Below are 12,401 nucleotides of genomic sequence, written 5' to 3'. Positions count from 1 at the left end.
TGTTGAACTTGATTTGAAAGCGTTAACCTTTATAAATTACCAAATTTTAATGTTATATGTTATTGTTAATGATGGTGGTGTTCTTTTTATTGTTTATCATACATTCATTTTTACATCTCCTACACTCATTTTCTTAGAATATAGCATACAAATATATATATATATATATATATGTATATCTTAAGTCTTTAGTTTTCTTTTTTAAGTTTATGGTGTCTAGATTCTTTAAGAACTTTTGGTGATCATTTCTATTGAATTCGCCAAATGTTTGCAAATTAATTTCATCTCAAATTATTTAAGAGCACCAAATTGTGACTATGCTACTAATCATGCTTAATTGGAGTAGCTTTAAGAATATATTTTCCATTTTAAATCTACCCACCGTTCTCTTAGTTGTTTGTAAAAATATATGAGGGGTGTATCTCGTAGAAGAAGAGCAAGCTTAGAAAAGACGAAAGACATGGCCTTGCATGCAGACACCCAACCATATCAAGGTTTTTTGTTGTATATGGTAGAGATTATGCAACAAATGGTGTGGAACCTTCAAAAAATGTTAACATGGCCTTGAACTTCAAATATATATGCATTCTTGTAGGGCTGTGATGGTATTCATGGTTCAAGAAATGTTATCTGGCCTTGTACTTCAAAAATATATGCATTTTTTCAGGCTGTGATGGATAACCATTCATATCTTGCTGTCCTCCAAAATCCTATTTCTAATTCTTAAACAATAGGAGATATTAGCCCAAATAAATACATCCCCTTAAACATAGCCCAAGACTTTTTCATCAATTCCTTGCTGCTTCCTTCTTCTACACCCCTTCACAAGGAAACGAAGGGGAAAGAATCTACTGCTTGTTTGAGTTGCCATTGTCGAGAAACAGGTAACTAACCACGAAGTGTATTTGTCCTATGATTTTCACCATTTTAGTGCATCTTGGCTTGGTTCCTACACTACCTCCTATGCTTCTGCTCCTCCTTCTAAAGCAATTTGAAAGACCGGTCCGGAAACAAAGCTATCATTCCAACCTTCTCTCCATGGGAGTGTCATCTTAACGCTGCTCGATAAGACGAAGCCCAAAGAAAAGGCTATCCATGATGCATCCATACAATACAAATTCCTTTTGGCTTGTAAGAGAGCGCAAGAATTTATGATTATGCCCTCCTTCCCCTTATCATACTCCCCAAAAAAATTGAAAGGAGAACCGAATAAAAGTTTTCGGCGAACAACAAATGTCGCCGCGATTTGTGGTTGAAAGTACCCGCGTGCAGGCGGCAGAGCTGTGTTACACCATCCCTGTTGGAGAGACCTTGATAGCTCGGGACATCTGGGGTTCCCACTCTGCTTCAGTAGTATCTCGTACGGTGTTCTTCACCTGGGAGCCTCCACCCCCGAGTTTCCTCAAGATCAACTTTGACGGATCTATCCTGGATGGTGGCACGAGGGGAGGCGCGGGTTTTGTTATTCGGGACCCGTCTGCCAGGGTTGTGGCTGCCGGTGGCAGTCAGTTATTTGACACTTCGGTTCTGAGTGCGGAGCTGAGACCAGCCTGGGCGGGCCTTCGCCATGCCCGGTGCGTCTTACAGGCTAGGTCCATCATCCTCGAGGGTGATTCAGCCACCGTCATCAGTTGGATCCGGAGGGGTCCAAGGGGTGGCAGTAGTGACCATCCCTTGCTCCGTGACATTTGGGCTATGGCGAGGGATGGATGGACCTTTCAGGCCAAGCATATTTACCGTGAAGGCAATGGTGCTGCGGATGGGGTGGCTGCGTATGTAGCTTGTCACTCCGGAGGCACCTTGTGGACTGGTGATGGGGAGTTGCCCTTGGCGCTCCAAGGTATCCTATTTTTTGACTTTATTGGGTGTATCCATTTCCGTCAGGTATGATCCATCGGCCTTAGCAAAAAAAAAAAAAAAAAAAAAAAAAACCGGAATAAAAGTTCTTATATCTAGAAATGCAGACATGAATCTAACATAAACGCAATTCATCTTGTCCTTGTATTTGTTTCTCATAGATGTCTTGAGACAAGAAGAACCATCTCATGCCTAACCACCACCCTCAAAAACAGAGCCACAGAGATATATTTAAACCAATCCATAACTCTAGGCTCGATGACATCAGGGTATAGTTAATCATTATTATTGAAGCAACATTTATTCCTTGGTTTAGGTTACAAAAATATCACCTCTTTCTCTAAATCCCAACACTGTTTTTCTTAATCATATCTTGCTATGGAGCTTATCTTTATTAAGCGCCTCTACATCCCTTCGAGGGGTAAACTCTGCATGCTTCTCAGCAAGAAATTTGGAAAAACGAGATCCTTTTCCTTCCCTGCTGCTCTTTTCTAATGGCAAATGCGACTTTGGAGATTGTGCGGGAACCAATGCCCAGATGGATGAGAGCAGTTCATTTGGTTTGTCTAGAACTTGTAATAATGAGAGATCCTGCTTCTCTGTCAGGGATACAAAAGGAAAACATCAATGAGAATAGTTACTTTTTAAGGTGCAGAGCCATAATGAATACAAAACCCTTAACTACAAAAAGTCCGAGCAAGTATAAAAGCCACCTGAGAACTTGAAGATAGGTTCCAAAGCTGCACAAGGTATGCTGAAGTTCAAATGCGGTATGATGTTCCCTCCACCATGCCTTGCATTGCTGGAAGAAGGAAGAGAATTAGCATGATTCCCAATAGATATTCCATGACACTAATAACTAGAGCTGATACTAATGCCGAGTCCGCAAGAGGCAGTTGCCATCTGCTATCTCCTATCAATCAAGAAGATCTCCATTTAAATATGGATAATCCATCATATGGTTTCCACCGAATAAACTGAAATATGCTCTTACAACAATAACTTCTGTAGCTCGTGATTGTCTCTCCTCCTTGTGAAGGTGAAGTAAAAATAAAATATTTACTTGACAGCATAAGGCATAAGTTTAATTAAGAAACAAGCATAAGACATAAGTTTAATTAAGAAACAAGTTTAGAATTAATCAATCTATAGGTTTGGTGGTAAAGACCAGAAATTATAATAGGAACTGCGAAGTAACAAAATCAACAAGTAGATAACATGAGCATTGGAAACATTTACAATACCAGGTATAAAACAAGTACATAGGTTACATAATTTGCTACCATGTAAAAGCCTGGCAACAGTCGTATCATTGACTTGTAACAAACAATTTTCTGCAGCATCTAAAGTGGAAACAAGAATTCTTCACCTTATTTGCTTTTTATGTTTAGACCCTGGAGTTAGGATCAACACACAAATTCCAGTATTTGGTATGCAATAACAGCTCCCTAGGAATGCACCATGAAGGTAAATAGAGAAGACCAGAAACAAGGCTATACCCCAGAGGAAAATTCCTCCGAGCTATTGAATCATTGGTGGACATATAGATCATAAGACAAAGGGTTAGTTCACAAGTGGCACTCACAAGTATTGAAAATTTGAAACTCATACAAATTGATGCATTGAACATGACCAAATTTAAAAGTCGTAGGCTTGGCACTACCATATTGGACTCCAAAGGAAAAAAAATGAGTAAAGCACTTAATTAGTGTCATCAGGAAGTACTAATGATGTTACAGAAGCCCAGCTTTCTGTGAAAGAAATTGTGTTCCAACTCAGCTGTAAAAATATTTGTGGAATAGCTATAATTTTTTGTAAAAGGAAAATACAGACTACAGGTCAGGTTGAAATAAGAATACTTAGTGCAGGTCATCCCTAAAAAATCAGGCAGTGGGCTGTGCTCAACTTACAAAAGAACCGAATAAGGGAGAGGCCTTATTAACTCAAATTGGTAAGGAAATAACTAATGAAACATAGATTGATAACCTCTCACAATCAACCGAGCTAATAATTCATAACTATTGGTATCCCTGATGGAGTTTTCAAGACTAGATAAGGGAAGCTTGTAAAGCATTATGTGCTCAAAGAAAAATTGATGAGCATTCTACATCATCTAGGACCAGCATACCACTCATAGAATATAGCATATCCTTGTGATTGTTAATCATATCAGTATTACTATTCAACAGTCATAATTTATATTAACAACTTAACACCATTGCTATATGTTCTCATCATTTAAATGTTCCTACTCTCCTTGTGCTCTTGTGCATGTGTACGAATCAATGTCACTGGAAAATGAATTACCTTGTGACAAGACCAATCATATGACCATCAGAATTGACTACAGCACCACCACTTGCTCCTGGATGAACAGCAGCTGTTGTTTGGAGCATGACTGGGATATTTTTTATCTCAGCCTCCATTTTTTTAGACCCATGGAGGTGCAGGGGTCCTGGCATCTTGACGACATTTGCTACAACTCCAGAGGAAACAGATGGGCAGACATCTGTGTTAAGGAGAAAACTAATAAGACAAATGGAAAGAAGATGAAGTTCAATGAAGCAGCACAAGAATAAAGACATGCTCAGACATCCAAATATATGCATTTCAGAGATAAAGGTATTCTGATGCTTCTTACCGGATCGAGGCCCAAGAAGACCGTGTCCAATAACGTGGACAGATAGACCTGAAGGCGGGCATCTGAATTCGGGATTGATTGCATGGAGTTGATTTGGAACAGATTCAAGTTGAAGCAGTGCGATGTCAAGTGGCCCCTTTGAAACATAAGCCACTCTAGCACTACACCATATTGGACACTCCATGTGATCCAAGCGAACTGATATGCTTCCATATCTGTTGTGACTAAAATTCAACAGTGACGCACCATGCTCCCTAACCCCAAAAGAACTGGAACCTCCCAGCAGTGATGGAAACAAGATCTGGCTCTCCTGTTCACCAGCGTTTCCTTCTTGCGAAGAAACAGGTATATCATGTCGAACAGATAATATGGTATTTTTGTCTGGTAGACCCAGTAAAGATGTTCTTCCAAATCTCCATGGTTCCACAATGTGCGCATTTGTGAGAATAAGGCCATGTTTATTGAGTACAATCCCTGAAGCCCAAGCTCCACTACCTACTGTAACAAGAACAATTGAAGAGAGAGCCTTTTTGAATGGAGACTGCAAGAAGAAAGAAAAATCAGGATGTAAACATCTTACAGAACTTGAGTTATTGCAACTCAGCATCAATTTTTCTCCTTACACTATCAATTTGTCTGTCAGTTTGTTCTTTCTGGGCTCTCTTAGGTTCCTTCTGCACCTGATTAACCCATGCAGTTGCTATTGCATCCCAAGTAATCACCAGCTGTATTCAAAGGACGGATAGTACGTACCATACTCTAAATGCAAAAGGAAAATTAAAGGATGTAAAACTTACCTGTATCTCAGCTCTGCCATCTTTTTGTCTTAGTGGCGTTGTTAAGATACCAGTGAGACAAGCATGCTTGTCAAAAACAGGCCCACCTTCCATTCCTGGGTCATTAATTATCAAACTTGAATGTTAATATAGCATGAACGCTAAGACAGCATAGAACAGTATTCTATTTCCTGTACCAGGAAGACAATGAACATCAGCCATCAGTAGTGAGCTTTGATGAGAATGTGACGGGCAACAATTTGCTACAGCTCCATAGAATGTGCTGGATGAAAAAGAGAAGGGTCAAATAATCAACTAGAAAAAACAATCTGCAACGATGCAATAGACCTGGAATAAGCAGTACAACTCACAAAGTCCTCAGCCATCCTAAAAGGTATTGCAAATGGTGACTTCACAATGACACAAAGTAGAAATAAAATAAGCATATTCATTTGTATTAAACTAATAGGGAGAACTGTTTGGAACTATTACCATGTGAAAACTTGTTTATAAGGAATCTTCTGCAGGAAAGCATTTAAATCGTCATGATCACTATATCTAATAACACAATGTGTAGGAAAATTTGTATTTTTTGGAACAATTTGGCAATTTAACACCAAGTGTGTCTGGTCAGTCAGGATTTTGATTATTATTCCTTATACAGACTTGCCACAAATGGGAAGGGGGTGAGAGACATATGCTGATATTTATAGAGAACAAATGGACCATCATTATACAACCGAAGAAATTTGAGCTAGAGTGACATGATTTTTAGTATGAAACTCGTGGAGGAGTGCAATAGATGCATTGTTGACCACTTCACCTTATGGTTGTTAGATGCCGATATCTGTGTTCAATGCACATTGGTCAGCACAAGGCCATACCAATAAAGTACCAGCACTATGCTGGCACCAGAGGCATGGTACATCACGTCATGTTTACAGTGCTGGCATCAGAGGCATGCCATGTGTTAGGATGGTACGAAATGTATTGGTAAGGTACCAGTGCAGGTATCTGCACCAGTACTTCAACCCTTGCTTGATACTTCATGACAGGCATCTATAGCAAGCAGAAATGAAGTCACTATCCAAGGAAAGTTATTTTTGAGAGCATCAGAAGAAAATAATTCAATCACCAGTTTTCAGCCTTTCAAGTTGGTGTGTTCTATTTTTTCAGTCAAACTGAAAATATCTCTTTTCTCTCACTCCTGTTCCAACTCTGCTTATATCAGGAATTCTTCAGGCTTTAGCCTGGTCTGAGTCCTTAAATTAATTCTGTTGTACAAGATAAAGTCAAAGTTTGGCTGCAGAAAGTAAGTAGTCAATCAGAACTCTGTGAACATATGAGCAGAAATTAAGAGAGCCAATCAGTTTAATGACATTGCATCAGAGCATTCTTTTGCTTTTGTGGTCTAACTTGGTCGAATAACTGTCTTCTCTGAAAGTCCCCTCCAGTCCATACATATATTCTCTATCCTATGCATGTTGATGCTTGTTACCTTAGCATATAAAGTATCATATGAAATGATTCTACATTATCTTTTCATTTCTTTTTCTGTTGTATCAATTAGACTATCACATAACTTACAAGATTATATATAGGACAAAAAAAGCATCTGAAGTATGATTTTCACAATGGAAAAGTGATGGATGGAACATAGTAACCCACAAAAGTAGAATGACAAATACAAATGATGGAACAAAAAAGTTCTATATGACCATACCTGTTAAAAAAATGCAATGGTGACAAGACCCCAAAAGGTGAACCCATCACTAAAAGAAGATTTCCTCTCTCTTGAGGTGGTGATGTATTTATGTGAATCAGTTTCTGAGAAACCATAACGAATAATTTCATGCTCATGAGCATGTAGCTAAACAAACTGTAACCTGAAACAGTGAAAAATAGAAAAGCATCCAAATTTTGTGGCTCTTCCTTGATTACGGAAAGTAATAAGTTGGTGAGCTGTTGAGAACTGAAAATATATATATACCTCAAGATCCAAATCAGGAACTCCAAGAATAGCTATTCTTGTGGCAGACTTCGCCATTTTGGAGAGATTGCTTGATTCATCAGATGACTGATTCCCGTAAATGTCAAGCGAAGACCTGATATCATTCCCAACCTGGCAAATATCAATGTACTAGTAACTTCCAACAACACAGTTTCTTTTAATAATTTTGTTACATCAAAAGAAAAGTACTAGTAGAAAGCTAGAAAAATACTCAATATATATCAATTTCTTTGCCGTAATTTGCATTGTAGAAAACAAATAGGACACATGAAAAAGATAAAAGTGAACATATGATATAAACCAAAGCAATATATCAAAGAAGCCAAATTGAATAAATAAGTGTAGTAAGGAAGGGATTGTCAGTAGAGAGACGCTGAAAAAGGTTTTTCTTCTAGAATGCTGAAGAACAATAACGTGGTATTGCAGCTTTTCTTCCTAACCAACCCCCTAGGAAAATAGCGATCTTCAAGTCAGTTTAGTATTCCAATAATGAATCACAAAATAATCTTAACACAGTGTATTGATTGCATCAGAATATACACCCTAAATTGATGGATGCTGCTTGTTGAGATCTATAGATGATTTTCCTACTCAGACCCATACATATCTGTTTGTTGAAACTGTTGACATCTGCCGCCGGCAAAAAAACAAAAGAAGAGAGGGAAGAGAAGGAAGAAGGAAAAGGAAGAGACTTAGAAAAGGAGAAGAAGAGGGCTGTAGTCTTGCATTCCTTTCCTCTCATCCAAAACTCCAAAAAGGAAAATAAACGGAAAAAGGGAAAAAAGGTATCCCCTTGCAGCCAGTCTTCTAATTCATTAATAGGTGTAGCCAGTGTAGACAGCCAGCCAAACACCAATATCTTATCAATCTGTTCCACAATGACTGTTGCATACGGAACTAAGAATAAACTAGGGGCTCGTTTGGTTCGCGGGAAGCATTTTCCTTCCTAGGAATATGATTCCTGGGAAACAAATTCCTAGGAAGAGGATGCCTAGGAAAGTACTTTTGGCATGTTTGGTTGACCATGGAAAAGTGACAAATTTCCAAGGTGCTTATGTTTGGTTGGTCATCCACTTTCCTAGGAAAGTTATACATAATTCCTATTATGCCCTTAATAAAATTTAGGTTTTTAATGCCTCTTTAATGCTTCTTTAATGCTGAAGGGACTTTTTGGGAAAAAGTAAAAATGGAGTGATTCCCGCCTCATGGGAAAGTAACTTTCCCATGTTTCTCATGGGAAAGACTTTCCCATGAAATGTGGGAATCACATTCCCATGGGAATACAACTTTCCCTTCTCTCTCCTTTGAAAACTCCAACCAAACAAGAGGCATCTCATTACTTTCCCGTTGACCACACTTTCCCCCCTTCTTTTCCCGCGAACCAAACGAGCCCTAGAATGCATCTCCAAATCAACTTAAATTTCCAAAATAAAAGGAAAGGAATAACAGACAAAAGTATCACTGATTTGATCTGCCATATTTTGATATTCCTGCTCAAATCCAGATTTCTAATCTGCATAAATTGCCAACTTAAACCTGAAATAGGAGACACACTGCCACTCAAGGCTCATTTCAGCCCGGTTTTCCAGGCTTGCTAGGACCTTGTGCTTAGGCTGGTCCTGAGCAACTCCAGGTTGCAGTAAGAATGCATCATTTATATTGTCTTTATTGGTTTGCTGTATTTTAGTTTTACTCGAGCGGCACTTGGTCACCATAGATTTTATCTAGTCATATATCTTTTCCTTTTGTTGATTCTATGTATCTTTTCTTGAGAACCAGTCTCAATTGTCAAAGGTTTCAGAACTATAGATGATGAGATCCTTTCCAATTATGTGAAGAAGTCAACCTAATGGAAAATATCCATACATATGATCTTATTTTCTTTCTACATAATCATAACCATCTAGCTTTTTTCTGACTATTTGGGGTTGGCTTTATGGATCCTCATTCGCCAAGTATTCCTATCCAGGACCACTTCTGATGTTATTCCAAGTTTTTCCATATCCTCCATCACAACCTCTATTCATGTTAATTTAGATCTTCCTTTTCTTAAAATCTTCAACATAAACTCAAGTATCTCTCCTTATAGGAGCCTCCACAGATAAAGTACATAAAATAAGTAAAAGAATTCTAAAATGATAAATACATGATTAGAAATAAGAAGCAATACTTTATCATGATTCTGCATTTATCTTTACCAAAATTCCTATTTATTGGCATGTCCTTCATTTAGGAAAGGTTTTCTGATCCCTTACACTTCTGCCCAGGCCATTGCAGGCCATCCCTTCCTTTCTTTTTAAAATTAAATTTTTGTTTGCTCCAACTTGGCAACTTTGCACTAATCAATTAAATGGATACACTAACATGATGACTGCAGGCAAAAAGCACTACAATATTGAAAGGCAAAAAATAGATACAAAAATGAAAGCCTTGCAGTAATAAAAAAAGAAGAAAACCTGTTTTTGGAAAGCACCTACCGTCTCATGTTTCAAGGGTGCCAAGGACCAGCCCAATTCCCATGAAGAATGCTCAGATGAACCATTATGAGCACCAATCAAGGATAGGAGAGCAGCAGAAGATGCAGAAACATCGACCTATTACAAATAGATAACAATCTAAGTTAGGAAAGCCCTGTGGCAACCTTCACAGAATTTAGTCTAGATCCGGTGTATGGAAAACTAAGAAATAGTAGCCTCCACTAAAACTTTAAATAAAACTTGCATCAACCAACAGATAAGAACGTGGCAATTAACTATGCAATTTGGCATCAAAATTCTGTTAGAGGTAATAAGTATCAAGAAACAGCTCAGAAAGATATATTTCATCCAAAGTGATGCAACAGGTAAAGTGGCGAACTAATTGTAATGGTCTGGTCATGCACAACAAAGATGAGAGACATTAGAAAGGCAAAAGCATTGTGGGTAGAAATAGCGAGAGCCTACCAAAGCCAGCAGATGAGATGGAAGCCAACTATGAGAAGTCTCATGTTCGCCAAGCCCATTAGTCCCTGTCTTCTCACCCTCCAGTCAAGCATAAAACACAGTTTATAAGTAAGAAATGCATACAAGATGCAAGAAATACTTATAGTATATCATAGATACATATATCTTTAAACCTGACATGTGTGCTTTTGTGAATGATCCATCAATTCTTTAAGTAGATACCTCTACAAGAACATCAATGGAAGCACCGGGAATCAACTGGGGGACAAATTCCTGAACAAGTCCAGACACAAGACTTTTCCATTACAAGCAACCAAAAAACCCCCAACAATAAGTTATTTGAGCATGATCTCGGCATTAACCTGGGAGGGGTTATTTCTATATTGAGCAGTCATGAAAGGCTCCACAACTGATGCGACCGTAACAACAAGAGCACCAGAGTAACCATGGATGCTGCAGATATGATCGAAAACCGGAGGAGTGTCATTCAGTGAACCCATCGGCAGCAGAAGACCAGAGGCGGAGAGGATGGTCTTTCCTGACCTGAAAATTGTTAGAAATCAACAATTTTGCATTATTATTCAAAAATCGATCAGTTGATTGAAGGGTGAAAAAAGCTGACAGAAATCATAGAAAAATTCCATCGTAAAAGCAAAGAAGAAGAAGAAGAAGAATTTTTTTATCAAAAAACAGAAAGAGAAAACGAAAATGTTGATCTTGCTTAACTGATGAAGGTGGAACGCATGCCTCCGTATCTTTAGGCGTTTAGGATCCTGAAAGAAACGCGGAGAAAATGGAGAGGTTTGGTAAAGAAGGTAGGTATCAGCTCCAAAGTCATCAAAGAGCGAAACTGAGAAGAAGGGAGAGGGTAGAAACGGTGGTAGGAGAGGAACTCACAGGGCCCTGGATCCTGACCATGACCGAGAAGTCACGGGCGAATCGGGCAATTTCAGGCACCTCCATCTTCTTCTTCTTCTCCACCTCCAGTTCGAAGAACTAAAGAACTCGATGGACTGAAGAAGACCAGGTGAAGAGATGGAGTAGATGGATCTATTGGGGCCGTTTTGGAAGGAAAGGAGGCATTGGACGAAGAAGAAGAGGAGGAAGAAGAGGCTCGGCAGGGAGGAAAGCCCCACGGCGATAGAGGCTCCTCAGAAAGAAAATTTACTTGGAGGTACCTAACAAAATCTTTATTATACATTCGTTCCTAAGTCTTATATAAAGGGATGGCCATCGTTTGAGTGAGTCGGCTGGCTTTTATAGGACAAGACAAGGGAAGATTATGTAAAATTCCATCAGCTTTGGCGGAGGGGAGGAAAAAAAATACGGTGAACAGCAAAATTTTTTAAAAGAAATTATTAAGCTGAGGTTTTTTTAAAAAAAATAAGAAAAAGTAAGTTTGTTATAGAAATAAGTTTTTTTATATTTTAGACAAAAAATGATATAAGACGTAAAAAATTAAAATAAGTTTTAAATATGTTTTTAAATATAAAATTAGATATATTTTTTTTATTAAAGATGTAATAGATTTGTATATAAATTTTAAAAAAATAGAAACACTACTAAATATAAATTATTTTGAAATGTGCCACTATTCTATGATAAACTAAACATACAAAAAATTATTTATTAATATTTATTAATATTAATATAAAAAATTATTCTATGATAAGTTATGCAGGTAACGAGTTTCTATACTATGTAAAATCACTTTAATATTTATTGCAGCATTTTTTTGTACTTTTCTCCACCACAAACATACTCTTTTCTTATTGTAGTAAATTGGAATTATTGTCACATCTCATTATAGAGGTAACACAGCAAAATAAAAATCCAGCCACATATGATATTATATATTGAGAAGATCTAAAAGTCAAATAAGAATAAGACTTCTTCTACTAACAGAGTCCGTCAATCTCATAACTTTAAGAAAACAAAAAAATACATGCACCAAGGGATATCGTCCATGGAGAAAAATCGTTTGCACCTTTTTTCTTCCTCGTTCAGCCTCTCCATTTATTTTTTTACTTATCGATCCATTTATCCCATCCATAAAGTTTTCCTTCTCTTTTCGAGTCCCTTTCTCCTCTTATAAATTTTTTTTTATTTTCTAGGATCTTAGCACCTAAGAATTCATGGAATCTGAATGATATGTATAATATTTTTTATGTTAA

General features: G+C 37.7%; 1 protein-coding gene across 1 annotated transcript; it reads right to left on the bottom strand.

The window, feature by feature from the left end:
- Positions 1–1,999: 1,999 nt before the first annotated feature.
- LOC103707177 (glyoxysomal processing protease, glyoxysomal) lies at positions 2,000–11,425 on the bottom strand. Its single transcript, XM_008791570.3, has 15 exons — positions 11,125–11,425; positions 10,954–11,000; positions 10,590–10,770; positions 10,450–10,500; positions 10,228–10,305; positions 9,742–9,879; positions 7,265–7,396; positions 6,998–7,101; positions 5,472–5,557; positions 5,296–5,390; positions 5,122–5,223; positions 4,499–5,039; positions 4,165–4,366; positions 2,571–2,659; positions 2,000–2,456 (listed from the first exon to the last, which is right to left on the bottom strand). The coding sequence occupies exons 1-15, from the start codon at positions 11,188–11,190 to the stop codon at positions 2,224–2,226; spliced, it is 2,145 nt and encodes a 714-aa protein (XP_008789792.2). The 5' UTR covers positions 11,191–11,425; the 3' UTR covers positions 2,000–2,223.
- Positions 11,426–12,401: the final 976 nt, after the last annotated feature.

Source organism: Phoenix dactylifera, chromosome 4 (assembly GCF_009389715.1).
Source record: "Phoenix dactylifera cultivar Barhee BC4 chromosome 4, palm_55x_up_171113_PBpolish2nd_filt_p, whole genome shotgun sequence".
Taxonomy (NCBI): Eukaryota; Viridiplantae; Streptophyta; class Magnoliopsida; order Arecales; family Arecaceae; genus Phoenix; species Phoenix dactylifera.
Note: the sequence above shows the minus strand (reverse complement) of the source record. Positions and strands in the feature narration are given on the sequence as shown.